A 17,008-nucleotide genomic window follows, 5' to 3' on the forward strand; every position below is an offset into this window, starting at 1 on the left:
TTTAAAAGACACTTTTATTTATCCTTTAGGTAAGTATGAGAGAGCAACTGTTGCCCCTATCAAAGAATAATATTATTATGTTTATTTGGAGTGGGTTTGGGAAGGTGGGTAGAAGTAATGGGGGTGCGGGGCCCCTGGATGGTGCAGTCGGTTGAACATCTGACTCTTCGTTTCCACTCAGGTTGTGATCTCAGGGTCGTGAGATCGAGCCCTGAGTTGGGCTCTGCGCTCAGGGCAGAGTCTGCTTGGGATTTTCTCTCTCCATCTCCCTCTGTACCCCCCACCCCCACTGGCTCTCTCTCTCAAATAAATAAATAAATCTTAAAAAAAAAAAAAAGAGGAAGTAATGGGGGATGTTAACATTCCCTTCCCTCCTGGTTACCTGGAATCACCACTGAGTTTTGGTTGAATGATCCTGTAATTTAACCACAGACTGCCTGTGCACCCAGGCTTCTGGATTTCTCTCTCACACTCCGGGGTGTCTGGACAATTTCTTTGCCTTGCCCTCTGAGAACCACGTGCATTCTCTCACACTTGCACACATTTACGCTGTGGCCTGATGGTTTTCCCAGGTCCACAGCTGCTCCAAGAACAGGGGATGGGAGGGGGCAAAGCCGGAGCCTCAGTGTGTGCCTTCCATGCTGTGGTGGGAGTGGACCCAGGGGCTTTGCCCGGCTCTTAAGAAACACCAGCCCCAGTTCACAGTCTCTGTTGGATTTCTCAAGTGTTCTTCCCATAATATTTTATCTTTCTTTGCATTTCCCTCCACATTTTGCACAGGACTAGGACAGAGAGGAGGAATCGAGCCATCCTTTTTGGTCAGGAACCAATGCAGCTGAGTTGGGAATGATTCAGTGTTGTTCAAGGCTGGCCGTTGGGATGGGAGGTGTAAAAAATGGGCACCCAAAGTCTGTGAGGCTCAAACCAGTTTCACCCTAGAACTTTGGACAGCAGGTTTCCCATAGTGCCTGTGAATTACATGTCTTTCCACCCTAGGGCCCCAGTCCCCTGTTGGTAACTCTGCCTACCATAATTGGGGTTCCTTACACAGCTGCGGAGGCTTGACTGCTGTGAATTTCTATCTGGTTAGCTTGCTGATGGGGCAGGCGCTCTAGACTGAAGGTCAGGGACAAGACAGATAACATTCCCATCAAGGGCAGCCATCACTCTCTACAACAGACTGAGTTTTCATTCCCTGCAGAAGGTCTCCTAGCTTGTATTTCCGTGAGGCAGGCTCACATGGTACAGCTTTACTTTTTAATTCAATCACACGTTCCATCCTCATCTCTCATGGAAGGGTGTGGAAGAAAATGAGCAGATGCTTCCAACATTGCCAGAAGGACAATGACAGTAGAATCTGCAAATGAGGTTGCTAGGAATAAGGCTTTATGGAACGGTGGCCCCACCATTCCCTCCTGACTACCTTTAGGTTTGAATAACTTCCAGTCTAATTCATTAAATTACAGTTCATTGAGTGTGTGAGTTTGGGTACTTCCTTAAGTGCTCATGAGTCTGTATCTAAAGGAAACCTACTTGTATGTTTCTATATCCACATCTAAAGAAAATTAGACTATTCTGCCTTCCTCCCACATATTGCTGAACAGCTAACATTAACATATTAATAGTAAATATCTTTATTGAGGCTCTACCATGTATAAACTAATTTCTCTTCATCTCTCTCTCTACATATGTAAAATCTCTCTCCCTATATAATTTCTAAGCCCTACCAACCCTAAAATGTAGTTGATATTATCTCTACTTTAATTAGAAGGAAATTGAAGTCCAGAAATGTTAAGTGCCTTGCCCACGGTTTTTACCTATTGATTCCCGACCTCACATTCTTTTCCCTGTTTCTGTGCCAGGTCAAGGGTCAGACAGGGGGTAAACAGGAATCAGTGGCCCAGCCTTCGCCCACATGGAGGCCACCATTTTGTTATGACCAAGTCCTCCCCCAAAGACCTAACATGTTGGTCTTTGGATCATGTGTTGATTATAGGCGTGCTCAGTGGGATTTCTGGAAGAGGTTGAGTTTAAGGGTACCACCACATGCTGGCTGTGGGATCCTGGGCAAGCTACTTAATTCTTTTGACTCCACTTTCTCATATTTCAAGTGGGATAACTCCCTCCTGGTGGATGTGTTGAAAAGATGGAAAGATATATACATATAAAATATGTGTGTTTGTGTGTGAGTGTGTGTGTTTATGTTTGCGTATTGCCCATCACATGGCGAGAAATTAGGAAGACGGAGCTGGCATTATTAACTCTCCAGTTGCTACTAGTATTTTCATAGTTGAGTCACAACCCTCTAGTTAGGTTTTTAAATCACACCCAGAATCTTCCCTTTCTCTATTCTAAATGCATCATCCTTCCCGAGGTGCTAAACTCACATCGTTCCCAGCAGCTATAAAAGGTCTCTCTGTCATTGGAGGAAAATCCTGTTCCCCATGTAGCATGATTCCACTGAAATGCCAGCCTTTCCAAGCTGTTGACTTCTTGGCTTGTTTTTATAGGTATCTGTGGAAATACCCCAAGTGAGGAAAAGAATAGCATGGCCAATTCTGGGGTCTTCTCTACAGACAGCCCGAGCAACGGGCACCAGGGAAGTTTTTCATCACACACGCAAGACCAGGAGAAAAATACTGAAGCACTTGAAGCAGCTCAGACTCAGAGCTTACAGCCCAGCGTGAGACCTCAGCTTTCCCCTCTGCCATTAAAGGTAATCATCCCCTTGGTTCACTCTCGAGAATTTGGAGGAAAGAGAACAGGCTGGGGAGCCCAACAGTCCCGGCTCCAAAGTCCTTCTTTGCTCTCTTTTTGCCATGTCAGCTAGATAGAATTTACTTAATCCATCTGATCCTCAGCTTCCCCATCTGCAAAATGGAAATAAGTACCTGCCCTGCATGGTTGTTGAGAAGAACGTAAAGGTGAAAAGGCAAAGCTCCCGGTGCAGCGCCTGGGCCACGGGGCTCAGCGTTTGCTCCTCCAGTGTCCTCGGTCCCTCATTAGACTTGGTACCGGTAATAACATTGGCTGCCACCGAGGGCAATGTACGGACAGACGTCCCATATATCCTTGGCCTCTAGTTGGTCCTCGAACTGCAACTCTATGGCTTTGCTCTTGACAACGCCAGGGAAGAAGAAGACAAGGCCAGCTTTGGGATACAGAAGGCTATGTACTTCAGCCCCAGGGCCATCGCCTCAAGCTGTGTCTCCTTGGACACTGGCTGGAAAGGTCTCCTTTTGCCCTCTAGAACTTTCTCCCTTCTGCTCTGGGCCCCATGAAGCTGATGTTCACAGACCCTGTTAGACTTCTGTCTTCTGGTTGGCTCTGCCCAGGAGAGGCCCCGTGTCTAGGAAAAGCTCTCCACTTTCTTTACTCTCACTCTAGGACCCCACCCACAACACTTCTGACACTGTTGTGGTTTTTCGTCCCAGAAGCAATTCTGACAGTAACTGAATAGTTTTGTGGGACTAGACTCAGTCCCACAAGACTGCCTCCATCTGAGATGCCAATCACATGTAGTAGGTCCCCAAGTTACCTACACTTGTCTGAAGTTGGCTACGAATTGGAGGTTTCCCTGTCCCCTCCTTAGATCTGATAATTTCCTAGAGCAGCTAATAGAACCCAGGAAAACAGTTTTCTTATTACTGCCAATTTATTACAAAGGAGTTTTAAGGGGTACAAGTGAGCAGCCAGTGCAGAGATGCATAGGGCAAGGCCTGGAAGGGTCCCGAGTACAGGACCTTCTGTCCCTGTGGAGTCGACGTGCCATCCTCCCAGCACATATATGTGTTCACCAACCCAGAAGCTCTCTGGACCCCAAGCTTTTGGTATCGTTATGGAGACTTCATCACATAGGCATGAAGGATCATCAACTCAATCTCCAGTTCCTCTCTCCTCCCCAGCGGATGGGGAGTGGGGTGAGGTGGCAAGTTCCAAGCTTTGAATCATGGCTTGGTCTTTCTGGTTACTAGCCCCCACCCTAAATCTATCCAGAAACCCACCAAGAGCTGCCTCTTTTGAACAAAAGGCTATCACCCAAGAAATTCCAAGAGATTTGAGAGCTCTGTGCCAGGAACTAGAGCCAAAGACCAGTTATTAGAACAAGACATGCTCCTAGTTTCTTAAGAATTAGGAAATGACAAGGGTAGAGGGAAGCGAGGAGAGGCCAATATATATATTTGCTATTATTTCATACCATGGTGGCAGCCAGCATCTGGGGGTGAGCAAGGACAGTATTGTCACTCTCTGTCTGTGCTCAGGTGGGCTGTCCCTCTCCTGAAAGCACAGCTCCTATCACGTGCTCCTCGCCATAGAACTACTCTCTAGTTTCCTTCGACCATGCCCTCCTCTCACTCCTCAGGCTCAGAAAGGGAATAGCACCTACCATTTCTAGCCCCAGGGTGTCTGGCCCTCCTTATTGGTTTCTTTAAATGCCAGCATCTCTGAAAGCAGGCCTCGTATAAGCTCTCCTCCGTGGCCCAGGTTGAGCCTATACACCTTTGCTTTCTTGCTGGGACTCTGGTTGGAACAGGCAAGTTATCCCAGCTCTCTCCATCTCGTTTCTATCCTTGATGAGTAGAGGTAATGTCGGTCCGCAGAGCCGTGGAGACAGAAGGGCCTCGCAGTAGGGCTCCAGGAATGTTAGCTCCTTCCTACTTGGCCATGGTGCTCAGCTGGACGGTGCACCCCACGAAGCGCAGGATGAGGGGTCAACAAGAGAATACTCCTAAGAGTGGACCTTTATAGAGTGAGTAGGCATGTGTCAGGCAGCACCCCGAGCACCTACATGTGTTCTATCACATAAGCGTCATTGCAGGCCCGTGAGATACTTTTCATCACCAACCCTTTCTGTAGGTGGGGTACCTGAGGCGCAGAGGGGAAAGGAATGTGCCCAAGGTCTCTCAGGGAGTCCGAGGCAGAGCTGGGATTTGAATCCAAGAAGTGGGGCTCCAGAGCAGAAGCCATCACCCCGGGGCTGTGCTTCAGAAGGCCGCCCCTTCACAGGAAGCAGGGTCAAGAGAGATTCAAGTTGGGGTCTCCGAGGCCGTAAACCTGTGGGCTGGTTTTGGTGAGCAGTTGAAGGGAGTGGTGGTGTTCCATGACCACAGCTGACCACAGGCAGTAGAAGCTGTACAAGCCAGGTTCTTCTGGGTCACGGGGCCAGCTTTGTGGGCAGGTAGCTTTCTGTGGCATAGCTGAGTTCACACTCGCGCTTTGGACTTCAACCTCAGGGGTTGCTTTACTCTTTGAATTTTAAAGTTTGGGCAAAACACCTTGCCAGACTACACAGTCTGGAGTGTCTCTGAAAGAACTGGAGTTTCGTCTGTTCTATACCAGTTGGTTTGGAACCTCTTCTGTTGGATTGATAATTTTCTAGCTTACTTCAGCCTGTTTATTTTCCTATTGCATTAATGGTATTTTCCAATATGGCGAACCAGGAAGCAGCTAAGCAGAGGAGGCAGATAGGACAAAAGGCTGGGAGTACCCGTGGCTCCATCTTCTGGGCACAGTTCATTAAAAGCTTCCCCCCTACTAAACAGTAGTTCAATAGGGGCAGGTCTGTCTTACCAGCGCTGTCCCCTCAACTTGCACAATGCCTGACATGTAACAGGTACTCAATCAATGTTGTTGCATGATTGGGTGAATGAATAAGCAAACCACCCATGGTTATTGTCATAGTACTGAGCTAAATTCCTGCCACATGGTAGATAATTGTCTTCTGTCCTTCCCCCAGGCATTCAGCCACTGTTAAGTAGAGCCCCAATGCAGCTACTCTTGCTGGGGATGATTGAAATTCCTCCCGGGGTTGTTTTCTTCTCAAGAAGCTGCTGTGTATGTGGAATCCAACATCACTTAGCTGGTGTCATGTGTGAAGCTACCAGGAAGTGCCTGGATGGCTTTAGTTCTCCAAATGATATTTGCATCCTGAGTGGAAACAGGAGGAAACCTACATTTATTGAGCCCTGCTATGTGCTGGGTATGATTCGCAGTTACATTGAGAAGGGAATCTCTCATTCCAGTTCCATGGATTGGGAAACCAAGGCTGGAGAGACCAAGGACTGGTCCAAGGTCACATAGGGAGGAGCTGATAAAGCTGGGAATGATCCCTGTTGAGCCCTGAAATTCATGTTCCTTTTCTAGTGCAATACTGGCAAGAGCTAAGAGGTGTTATCACTACTGTAGGGCAAGTGTCTTCATGCCTTCTTTATTTTCATTTGTGTTTTGGGGACAGGGTGCCGATTCTTCTTGTTCTCCACCACCTTCAGAAATCAATGCCAGTGAAATCTACTTTGTGGACCTGGTCAAAGAAGATGGGACACTTGGATTCAGTGTGACCGTAAGAATTATTAGGCAAGCTTGGGAAGTACACAGTTGAAAAGATGTTCATCTGGAGCCTTGGTGGGCATTTCCATTCATAGGGCAACCTTTGATAATGTGCTCCTTGTGGACAAGCAGCACATGGGAAGTGATGAGCCAAGAAAGTCAGTGGGAACTCTGTGGGGGTGGGTGAGAGGACTCAAAGACAAGCCAGGAGATGCAGGGCAGACTTGGGATGATCGGGCACTCCAAGCAGTGTGTGTGGCACTGGGTGATGGGTCCTGACTCTGTGGTTATGCCACACATCAAAGAAAGGGAAGCAGAGTGGGACTGCAAGGACATAAACCAAAGGGGAGTGAGGTGACCCACGGTCATCCGGAGGACGGTCACAGTGGAGCCTCGTGTTCCCACTTCCAAGGTCAGAATAGAGTCACCTTGGCCAGACCAGAGTTCAGGATGGCCACTTTGCATTGGTTTCTGAGCTCTAGCTATAGACCCTGGAGGAGGGAGGGAAAAAACTGTACAAGAATGATACAGTCCCACTGATGTAAAAGCCCGTACATGTGTGCAGATACAAGCACGAAGAAACCAGAAGAAAAGATAAAATTAGATCTTTATCTAGTAACCCGAGGGATGCCCACAATCTGGCATCACGTTAGGAAAAACAAAGTCGGTTACAGAGCGTGGCGTAGTTAATTCTGGGTCTGTACCTACACACCAAGACTCAAGCAATGGGACATGCGCGGCCGGCCTCCGGGCCCGTGGCTGCGTCCCCCAGTGCTGCTTGCTGCTTATGATGGCGAATCTTTCATTGTGTTTTCCAGGGTGGCATTAACACAAGCGTGCTCGATGGCGGTATCTACGTGAAAGCCATTGTTCCTGGAGGGCCAGCTGCCAAGGAAGGGCAGATCCTGAGGGGTGAGGGACAGAGTCATGTTGGGAACTGCGTTTGGTGGTGTGAGGAGCCCTGGCCTGGGAGCTACAGCCTCCAGGCCTGGCCCCACTCCCACCCTAGACTTTGTGCAAACGATTGCCTCTCCAGGTCCTGGGTTCCTCCCCGGGGAAAGGGGCTGAGTCAACCTGGCCCACCTCCATGATAAGTTAACAAGGGGAGGAAGTGTTTGTAGTGGTGCGTTGGGAAGCATAAGGTGATTTTAAAATAGGAGATTTTAAATAAGCTCATTGCTGTTTGGCCTTCATGGGAGAAAGTGGTGCTTCCTCTAGAGGAAAGAGTGCGCATTGGTGACCCCCACTTTAGTAACCAGAGAGGACAGTGGCAAGCCTCCTCTCTGCCCTTCCTCTGCTCATGTCCACTGCTCTGAAGCAAGAGAGGGGGGATTTTTTTGCTCTCCAAAATGGCAAGTTGAGCTAGAAAGGGCACCCAGGATCTTAGCTACCTCTATTTTCCGAGAATTCCCCTGTCCCTGGCATCAACCAGGTCTTTCTGACGTGTTTTGAAATAATAATAATAAAAAAAAATCCTGGAGATATAAATATTACCTCTAAGTGACTTGAAAGTACTTTCAAAAATGGTTTCACAGGAAAACAGGAGAAAGAATATGGTTATACAGAGTTGGCTCGACCCCTCTGTGAGCCAATAATAGAAAGCTGTCTGTATCATTGATTTATAAAGGTATCAGAGAGGTGGCTGGCAGCCAGGCCCTTTCGGGGCTTCTTACAGCTCGGCTTCCTGACCCTCCTTGAGGCTGCGTGAAGGGTGCTGGGCAGGGGCCTCCAGCAACAGTCATTCTTGCAGCCTTGGGAGCTCAGAGACATGACCTCTGTCCCCCTCGCAGGTGACCGGCTCCTGCAGGTGGATGGAGTGAGTCTGTGTGGCCTCACCCACAAGCAGGCTGTGCAGTGCCTCAAAGGTTCTGGGCAGGTGAGTGCCCCATTAGCAGGGAGCTGTCCTTCCACCTGCTAGAGCTTTCCCGGATAACATCAGAAGCTGTGGTTGCCTCTCGGTGGGAGGCGGACAGGCAGGAAACAAAACAAGACTTTCTTCTTTGTCTTATTTTCTCTTTCACATTTTCACTTTTGTATGGTGATGTGAAAGCCAGGAGGAAGCAGACAGATTTCCCAAGCAGAATACCTCACCCCCTGCAAAGACCTGTGAAAAGCTGGCCTCTCACTTGTCTTGATTCTGGAATCAGACAGCTAAACAGGGCTGATGTGGAGAGACTTCTCCCGCCTGGTTTTGGCTCTGGCTGCCCCCCTCACACTCTCTGCTCCATTCCAAACTGGCCAATGCTTCCATCTGCCTCAGGCCCTGTCACCAGCTGACCTTTGGACTTGCTGACACCCTCTCCCCAGTGCATGCTATTCCCATCACCCTGGGCAAATTCAGGCCACGTGTCCTGGGATTCTTATTACAGGGAAGTAGAAATTCCAGACACCCAGACCCGAAGGCATTGACCCATTATGGGCTCCTTATTCTATGCGGTGCCCAGGCAGCATCTGGATGTTACCATGCTGTGTTCAGTCCTCTGCCTGAGGAGGGGAGCCTTTTCGTGCCTCAGGGTCTTAAGCCTCTGAGCTGGCATTGCCTTCTAGGTAAGTGGGGAGTTGGCAGAGACAGAAAGGACTCCTATGGGCCCTTCTGGCAAACTGAGGGAACAGAAGGGCCCCTGTTTGCTTCCTTTACCGAAGCAGTCTAATGGTTTGCAGTGAAATTTACTTATGCTGGCTACCTTGGTTGACCTATCTTGAGAACAGAGTCATAATTTATTAGTACTCTCGGTTCTTTAGACATTTGCTAATGCACGTGGTTAGAGAAGCTTACTTCTTGCTTGTTGCCAGCCGTTTGCTGGCAGTGATGACAGGTAGGAATTGTCACTCTGGGATCACGGGCTTGGTGCTGAATGACAATGGCAGCAGAAGGATGTTAGCAGGCCTGAGTCCCCTCAATGGAACGTTGACATCTCTAGAAAGCTTCCAGGTGATATCTAGCCACCGGTACCTGAACTATGCTTTGTGTAACAAGATATAGAGTGTGGGGAAGAAGAATGGAAAATCAAACCAAAAGAAAGGGGGAGGCCAGATTGGTATAGGTCTGGGATACCTGCTAGGGGTTTGGACTCAAGGTGATGGGAAACATTAGAGACTTTTGATCAAAATTGTTGCACGTGCAGTTTGTGTCTTAGATCAACCCACGGGTAGCCATGGGGGGCATGACCTGAGGAGGAGAAGATAGGGTCCAGGGAGCCAAGTTAGCTGGAGCTTGCCACAGTCCAGCTGGACACCGACAGCAGGAGATGGAGTGCAGGAGGGGGAGCCCTGGGGGAGATGTTTCTGATGGTGAACAGGAAAGTCTTAGAAACCAGATGGGCATTTGGAGGGCAGAAGGGGGTAAGCTGGATCCCTGCAGGTGTGGCCCCTAGGAGGTTAGTTGAGGGTTGATTCCATGTTCGGAGAGAGCAGATACAAGGGGAGGGATGTTTTCGGCAGAACGAGGAGGCGGTGAAGGTAAGAGAGAGGAAGAAGATGAATTTGGCCTTGAATGCACTGAAATGAAGGTACATGTGTTACCTCCAGAAACATCTGTCCGACAGGCAGTTGAAAATATGGCTCTGGGTCCCAACAAGTGGGCTGGATTGGAGATTTTAATTTGAGATTCAGAGAAGCAGCTATTGGAAGTAGCAGAAAATTAAGAAGCATTTGCAGGGTGAAGGAAGGGCTGCCTGGTTGCCATATGAAGTGCAAATGGAGTTTGTCCAATCATCTTCTAGGTTGCAAGACTGGTCTTAGAGAGAAGAGGCCCCAGGACCACGCGGCAGTGTCCTTCTGCTAAGGACAGGACAGGAGATGAATGCATGGCTGTTTCCTTGGCAACAGCCTTGCCCGGCAGGCCCTCAGGCTGTGTCTCAGCGACAGATGGTGAGAGGAGAGAGAATTGAGTGTTACTATTGTCATGTCATCCTGTGCTGCTTTTGAATTCTCAACTCAAAAGGGAAGGTAGGAAGGCTTCCTCTGGGTTCTCAAAAGATAGCGAGCATGATGCAGCTGGTATTCGGATGCGATGGAAGCCGATTGAATAGAATGTGTCTCCGGAAAAAAAAAATGCATTGTTTCAAAATGATTGCCAGGTGTAATTCTCCCCCGTGCCTTCTCAGGCTTCTCAATCAGGTGCCTGAATGCTTGTGTATAAATCTTTAGGAATGAGATCGGAATAAAAGGGTCAGACATTTTCTGACCGAATCTCCACCTTCCAGCCAAAATATTCATAATAAAAGATGTGGGGTGTGATGAGGCAGGCTGGGAGGGAAAGGTGCTCTGAAATCTAGCGTTGTTATCAGCATCACGTAAAACGGTAAACATCCGTCAGTTTGCGGGGCCCTCATGGCACAGCTTCCTCTGCTCCTCTGCTCACTCCAGTGAGGCCCTTCGACAGCCTCGCTATCCAATGAGGTGAGGGCTCTGATGGCAGTGATGGTGAAATTGGTCGTATGATACACCGGCAACCAAATGCTTTGGATGCTTTCATTCTTGTCTCAAATTAAGGTTTACGAGTCAGTGCTCTGTCCTATTGATTCATTGCCAACTGAGTGGAGGGCAGACTAGGAGAGACCCAAAGGCCTCTTTGGCTGTGAGACTAGTGAGGTTCCGGGAGCTGTGTCCATCTTTGCTGCCCAGAGGCAGCTGTTCTGTCTTATGGTCCATGCACGCGGCTAAACAAAACAGCAGCTAACACATTTCCATAGAATTTACCAGAATTTTCTCCAGAGTCTAATGATGTAAAATTTTGTTTCAAATATACTAAAAATGATTGAGGTTCTAAAGGAGTAGTAGGAATACATATGCTATAAGTTTTATTAAATGATATAGGCACAGTGTGTATGTCTATAAACTATAGATTTACATATAAACCATGCTGATTATCTATAATTGCTTTGTCTAATACAGTAGCTACTTGCTACATGCAGCTATTGAGTACTTGAAATATAGCCAATCTAAATTGATATAATACATATTTGATTTTTGAAGATTTAGTTAATAAGAAGGATACAAAATAGCTCATTAACACTTTTTTATATTGACTGCATGTTGAAATGGTCATATTGTAGATATATTGGGTTACATACCCTATACAATTAAGTTTGTTTTACTCGTTTCCACTTACTTTTGAAAATGTAGCTATTTGAGAACTGAAATTACACATGTTTTTTGTATTTGCAGTTCACCTTTTATTTCTGTTGGATAGCACTGATATGTAGATATAATGGACTCTGTCATAAAAATTAGCAAGAAGAAATCTTTTTGTGTAAAACAGAAATAATTCATCTACTTGACAGTTTACATTTTAAGGCCAGTCAATTTCATTCAGAATCTACTAAGGGATTTATCTTGTCCACATCCCACAATACAGGGCCTAAGTTTGAAGTCACTCTGAAGAAAAATGCCAGTGGTTTGGGATTCAGCTTCATACAGATGGAGAGAGAGAGCTGCAGCCATCTCAAGAATGATCTTGTGAGAATTAAGCGACTCTTCCCGGGGCAGCCAGCTGAGGAGAACGGGGCCATTGCAGCTGGTGACATTATCCTGGCCGTGAATGGAAGGCCCACAGAAGGCCTCGTCTTCCAGGTAGGAGACCATGCAGCCCTGTGTGCACACAGACATCAACCATGCTTCTTTCAGGCCTACCCACCGTAAGGAATACTCTGGGCTCTTGAGAGGCACACCTGGAACCTGGCTTATACGAAGAGAGCAATTGGTGGAACGTTCTCACATTTAATTTTCTGTCTCAGTTCTTGAATATCTGACCTTGAGTAAGCCTTGCTTCTAATTAGGTTTATAATGAAACTGAAGATAAAACTCTGTGCTGGCTAAAGCTCTCCTAACATTCTAGGAGGTGGGTGTGTGGGCTGAAGAGACTACAGTGGGTCCCTTTCTGCCCGTCTTCCCATTTCTCTATTAAATTTACAGATGTTGACATGCAGTGTTGCATTAGTTGTCCTGAATATATTAAAAATGTGATTTAAAGAAGAGAGTAAAAAGTGGACAGTTCTCCCAGTGCCTGGGTGGCTCGGTCGTTTAAGCAACTGACTCTTGATCTCAGCTCAGGTCTTGATCTCAGGGTTGTGAGTTGAAGTCCTGCACTGGGCTCCACACCCATGTGGAGCCCACTTAAAAAAAAAAAAATGTGGACACTTCTCAACGCTTATAGCATAATGTCTCAATGGAATATTGTACATATCGGTCAGGGTCCTGGCTGGAAATAGAGTCATTTGAGGAGAGTTTAATAAAGGTGTGAGCTGGTTGGTGGGAAGCTCAAGGGAACGTGTAGAGCCCTGGGGCTGAGAACAGTGGGTGCAATTATCCACCCACCCCTCCCAAGTCCAAAGGCATATGGGAAGGAGAAATTATACAACCTGGGAAACTGAGAGCGCTGGTGAAGTGGACCTGATGACGTGAACTGTGACATTAGCTGGGGGACCCAACCACTCTGTGACAACCCCATGCGGAGGAAGGCGGGAAAACAAATACCCCCCCCCTCTCCTCCCAGCTCTGATCCCTACCCATATTCCCATTGGCTGAGCCCAACAGGAAGCACCTCCCTCTCTCCTGTCTCTGATTCCACCCATGCTCCCATTGGCTGAGCCCAATAGGAAGCCTCTCTGCAGTCTGCGTAGGCTGACTTCCGGAACACAGAGCAAGGTGGAGAGTGGCTCTGGACTGAGTGGTGAGGGGTGGCGAATCCCCAGGGCAGCGTATGCTTGGGTGGCAATACCTTCATGTATCTAGTTTGTGAGCCAGGAACTGTTTTCTGAGAACCAGTGCTGGCTCAGCAGCTCTGTGAGGAGCTAACGACGCAGAGGCAGTTCATATGTTCTCAGAGCCCGTAGTGGGGTGGGACAAACAACAAAACAGAACCGACTGGAAAACAAGTGTCATGAGAGACAGAAGTGCTTGCCCCAGGAAACTGGGGAAGGAAGCACGTTCTGTGGAAGTCCGTTGCCGCTAAGGGCGGGTATTAAGTGGCGTCCAGATCAGCGGTTCTCGAGTTGGAATGATACTGCCTTTCAGGGGACATTTGGCAAAGTTCAGATACATTTGTGGTTGTCACAAGTGGCAGGTGCCACTGGGATCAAGTGGGCAAAGACCAGAGATGCTGCTCAACATTCTACAATGAACAGGACAGTCCCCACACCAGGGAGTTACCCAGCCTGAAATGTCAGTACTAACGAGAGGCTGAGAAATCCCGGCCTAGAGAGGAAATAGGAACTATCAAGGCACCTTGAAGTCCTGGGCTCTGAGAGAGCGGGCTGGCGGAAGAGGCTGAGCATAGCCAGAGCTTAGGATGGCGGGAGCAGCGGGAGCAGGTGGGAGAGAGGGGGTGGGCTGAGAGACAGTGGCAGGTGCGAAGAGGTCCTGCGTGCAGCACTACAGAGCTTGCTGAGTGTGAGATGAGCCACAGAGGAAGTTCAGTGGGAGAAGGACCTGGTTATATCCGCATTGTGGAAAGGGCACTCTTGAACACTGTGGAGGAGGGGAGGTGGGTGACACCGGAAGAGGCAGGGAGCAGAGAGGAGGGCATGCAATTTCACAGGTGAGAGGTTCCAAGTGCCCGAGCTGAGCAGTGGAGGAAAGCTCAGGGCCAAGGGTCAAGCTTTAGAGATTGGGGTGGTGGAAAGTACATGACTGATGGCCCCTGAGATGGGGGGCTGCTGGGAGGAGAGGAAGGTTGAGATGCTGAATAACTATTTGAGTGAAGAGCAGGCATCAGTATTGGCAGGTGCTGCCATGAAAAGGCCCTGGGCAGACCCTGGCCACTTCTAGCCCAGCATGGGTGCATTGCCTTCATGGGAACCTCAGGCTGGTGGTTTTGGCATCTCTCACTTTAGGAAGTCAGGCCCATAGCAGTGTTCTCCAGAGTTCTCTGGGAGCCGAGAAACAGATCAAAGAGACAGTGCCAGAGAGATAGTGGGGGAGCACATGGGAGGAAATCCCACAGCCATGCCACGTCCACATCGAACCACAGATTCTGGTTTCTCACAGGAGGTGCTCCATTTACTGCGAGGGGCCTCACAGGAAGTCACGCTCCTACTTTGCCGACCCCCTCCAGGCGCACTGCCTGAGGTAGACCAAGGATGGCAGGTAAGCTGCGGTGCCCTCTGGTGCCTTCAAGCACCCCCCCTTTTCTTGTCTGGTGGGTCCTGAGAAACTCAGCTTTGTTTTAGGTAGGGTTCAATGCCATCTTCTTCCACTGGGGCAGGGAAATAGCTGGCCTCCAAACCTCTGTTAGTCTGTGACAAGTTCATGAGATCCTAGGTCTGTCTTCTCCTTGCTCTCCCTGCTCTGCCGCTCCAATGTTTGCATCTTCCTGTAGGTAGTTATATGTTTAGGTCTTGTCTGTGAAACTTCCAGACTGAGGCCTTCTGGTGGCCCAAGCATCAGAGAGGGGAAACCAGGAGCAAGAATAATAAATACAAAACCAGACTGAGGAAAGATAAGAATTTCCATTCTGAGGAATGAAATGGAGAACAGGATGTGTGTCCACCTTCCTAAAGCATGAATTAGACATGTATGGTGTCGTGTAAAAAAGGGGCGATGAGATTGGGAAAATTCAGAATTCTTACTTTGATACTTATATTAGGGTGTCCAGGGAAATAGAGTCAATAGGGTGTGTATGTGTAGAGGTATGTGGGTGGGAGGGGAGGTTAGGGAATGGGCTCACATGATTGTGGGGGCTGGCCAGTCTAAATTCTGCAGAGTAGGCTGGCAGGCTGGAAACTTAGGGAGGGGTCCATGTTGCAGCGTGTGTCCCAAGGCAGACTGGAGGCAGAATTCCTTCTTCCTTGGGGATCTCAGTCTTTTTCTCCTAAGGCCCTCAACTGATTGAATGTGGCCCACCCACATCATGGAGGGTCATCTGCTTTACTTAAAGTCTGCTGATCTCAATGCAAAAATGCCTAAAAAAAATGCCTTCACAGAAACATCTAGACTAGTGTTTGACCACACATCTGGGTACCGTGGCCTCGCCAAGTTGACAGATAAAATTAATCGTCATAATGCCACCTGTCAGGTCCCAGGACACAGATGCTGCTGCGGAGATTTGAGTGCAGGAGGTTTACAGGGCCTTGGGAACAACCCCTGCGAGGGTGAGGGAGGCAGGGCTGGGTGGAAGGAGAAGTTAATGTGGTGCGGCTGTAACGGGTCTCTGCTTATGCCACAGGGAGCTTTGGAGCTGGATGGCCCCTCAGAGCTGTGCCTTTGACTTTGTATCAATGAGCACTGCGGTGTGGGCTGTCCCAAGGGAGGGGACCTGACTTGCCTGAGACAGTTCCCTTGAGCTGAGCACGAGTCTTGGGAGGGGCTAGTGTAAGCTGTCAGTAACCAGCTCTTCCGGCAGCTGGGGGATGAGGGCCTTCATCCTGGGAGGTGTATGTGTGGGTACCCCGTAATCATCTGCACCTGCTCTTCCATGCAGTGGCTGCTTGGAACTTGGGCAATGCCTGACCTCTCTAGGCCTCATAATTCCTCACTTATAAGACGTGGATAAAAATTGAGTGCTCATCACTGAGGGTGACAGTCACTAGAGACATCATGGGATTTTGTGACCCAGATCCTTCTGATTCTTGGACTCCAAGAAGTCATTTGATACAGACTCTGGTGAGAAAATTGCCAGGGAAAGGAAATTAGAAAGCTGCCAGTTTGGAAAAGAAGGTAGATATGGCAGTCGTGTTGAACAACTGACGAGCGTGCGAGAAGATCAAGCTTCACATGCGCAGAGATCAGGCCATGGGGCTTGTGCCCTGTGCTTTTGTTGAGATCTCTAGGAAATGCCAGGAAAAAGTGGTTCTGTTCTGGCGAATAACTCCACTTCGGAGGGCCCAGAAAAGGCCAGTGGGAGAGCTTGGAGTGAGGCATGGTGGCCTGCTTTCTCTCTCCTTATACTTAAGGGACAAGTGGAAGAAGAATTTTCATTCATTCATGTGGCTTCAGAGGCCAAGCAGAAGACCAAGGAAGTGAGGCTTTAATTCCTAACTAGAATAAAGTAGTCATGGAAAGGAGGCAGCCGTACAAACATCTGCAGTAAGGTCATTCGAGGCAGAAGGCATAGCAAGTATGAAGCCTTCGAGACAGGAATGAACCTGATGTTCGAGGGACAGAAACGTAACAGGCGTGGTAGGGCAGAAGCTGTAGAGGGAGGCAGGGGCCACACCTGTAGGGCCTTGTAGGTCTTGGCAGTGTGCTGATTCCATCTTGGTGGCAATGGGAAGCCACTGGGCTGGGACTGGTGGGAGTGTGAAGGGTTAGGCAGGAGCATACCCTCATCTGGTCTATACTTTAGAAAGACACAGGGCTTCAGAGGGGCGGGGGGTGGGGCAATGGGATGGCTGGTGATGAGTAGTAAGGAGGGCACGTATTGCGTGGTGCACTGGGTGTTATACGCAAGTAATGAATCATCGAACTTTACATCAAAAACCAGGGATGTACTGTATGATGACTAACGTAATATAATAAAAAAATATTATTATAAAAAATAAGCACCTTATTTATTTAAATTTAGACAATAAATCTTTACCTATTATATTAAAAAAAAAGAAAAAAGAAAGACACTGAGCTGGAGATGGACCGGAGCAGATAAGCCAGCAGTCATTCAAATAAGCTACTGTGGCTTGGACTCAGGTTGTAGCTGAATAGTTGGTAAGAAGTAGTCAGATGTAGGAGGTAGAGCCCAGAGGAT

General features: G+C 48.4%; 1 protein-coding gene across 1 annotated transcript in view; it reads left to right on the top strand.

Moving 5' to 3' along the window:
- The window catches only part of FRMPD2 (FERM and PDZ domain containing 2), a 77,013-nt gene that overhangs the window by 50,875 nt on the left and 9,130 nt on the right, over positions 1–17,008 (top strand). Inside the window, exons 20-26 of the mRNA XM_040623772.1 lie at positions 2,511–2,716; positions 6,236–6,340; positions 7,146–7,239; positions 8,118–8,203; positions 10,050–10,197; positions 11,687–11,901; positions 14,317–14,415. Of these exons, the coding sequence (XP_040479706.1) occupies positions 2,511–2,716; positions 6,236–6,340; positions 7,146–7,239; positions 8,118–8,203; positions 10,050–10,197; positions 11,687–11,901; positions 14,317–14,415 (953 nt within the window). The remainder of the gene's footprint in view (positions 1–2,510; positions 2,717–6,235; positions 6,341–7,145; positions 7,240–8,117; positions 8,204–10,049; positions 10,198–11,686; positions 11,902–14,316; positions 14,416–17,008) is intronic.

Source organism: Ursus maritimus, unplaced genomic scaffold (assembly GCF_017311325.1).
Source record: "Ursus maritimus isolate PB19 unplaced genomic scaffold, ASM1731132v1 scaffold_7, whole genome shotgun sequence".
In the NCBI taxonomy this organism is placed as follows: Eukaryota; Metazoa; Chordata; class Mammalia; order Carnivora; family Ursidae; genus Ursus; species Ursus maritimus.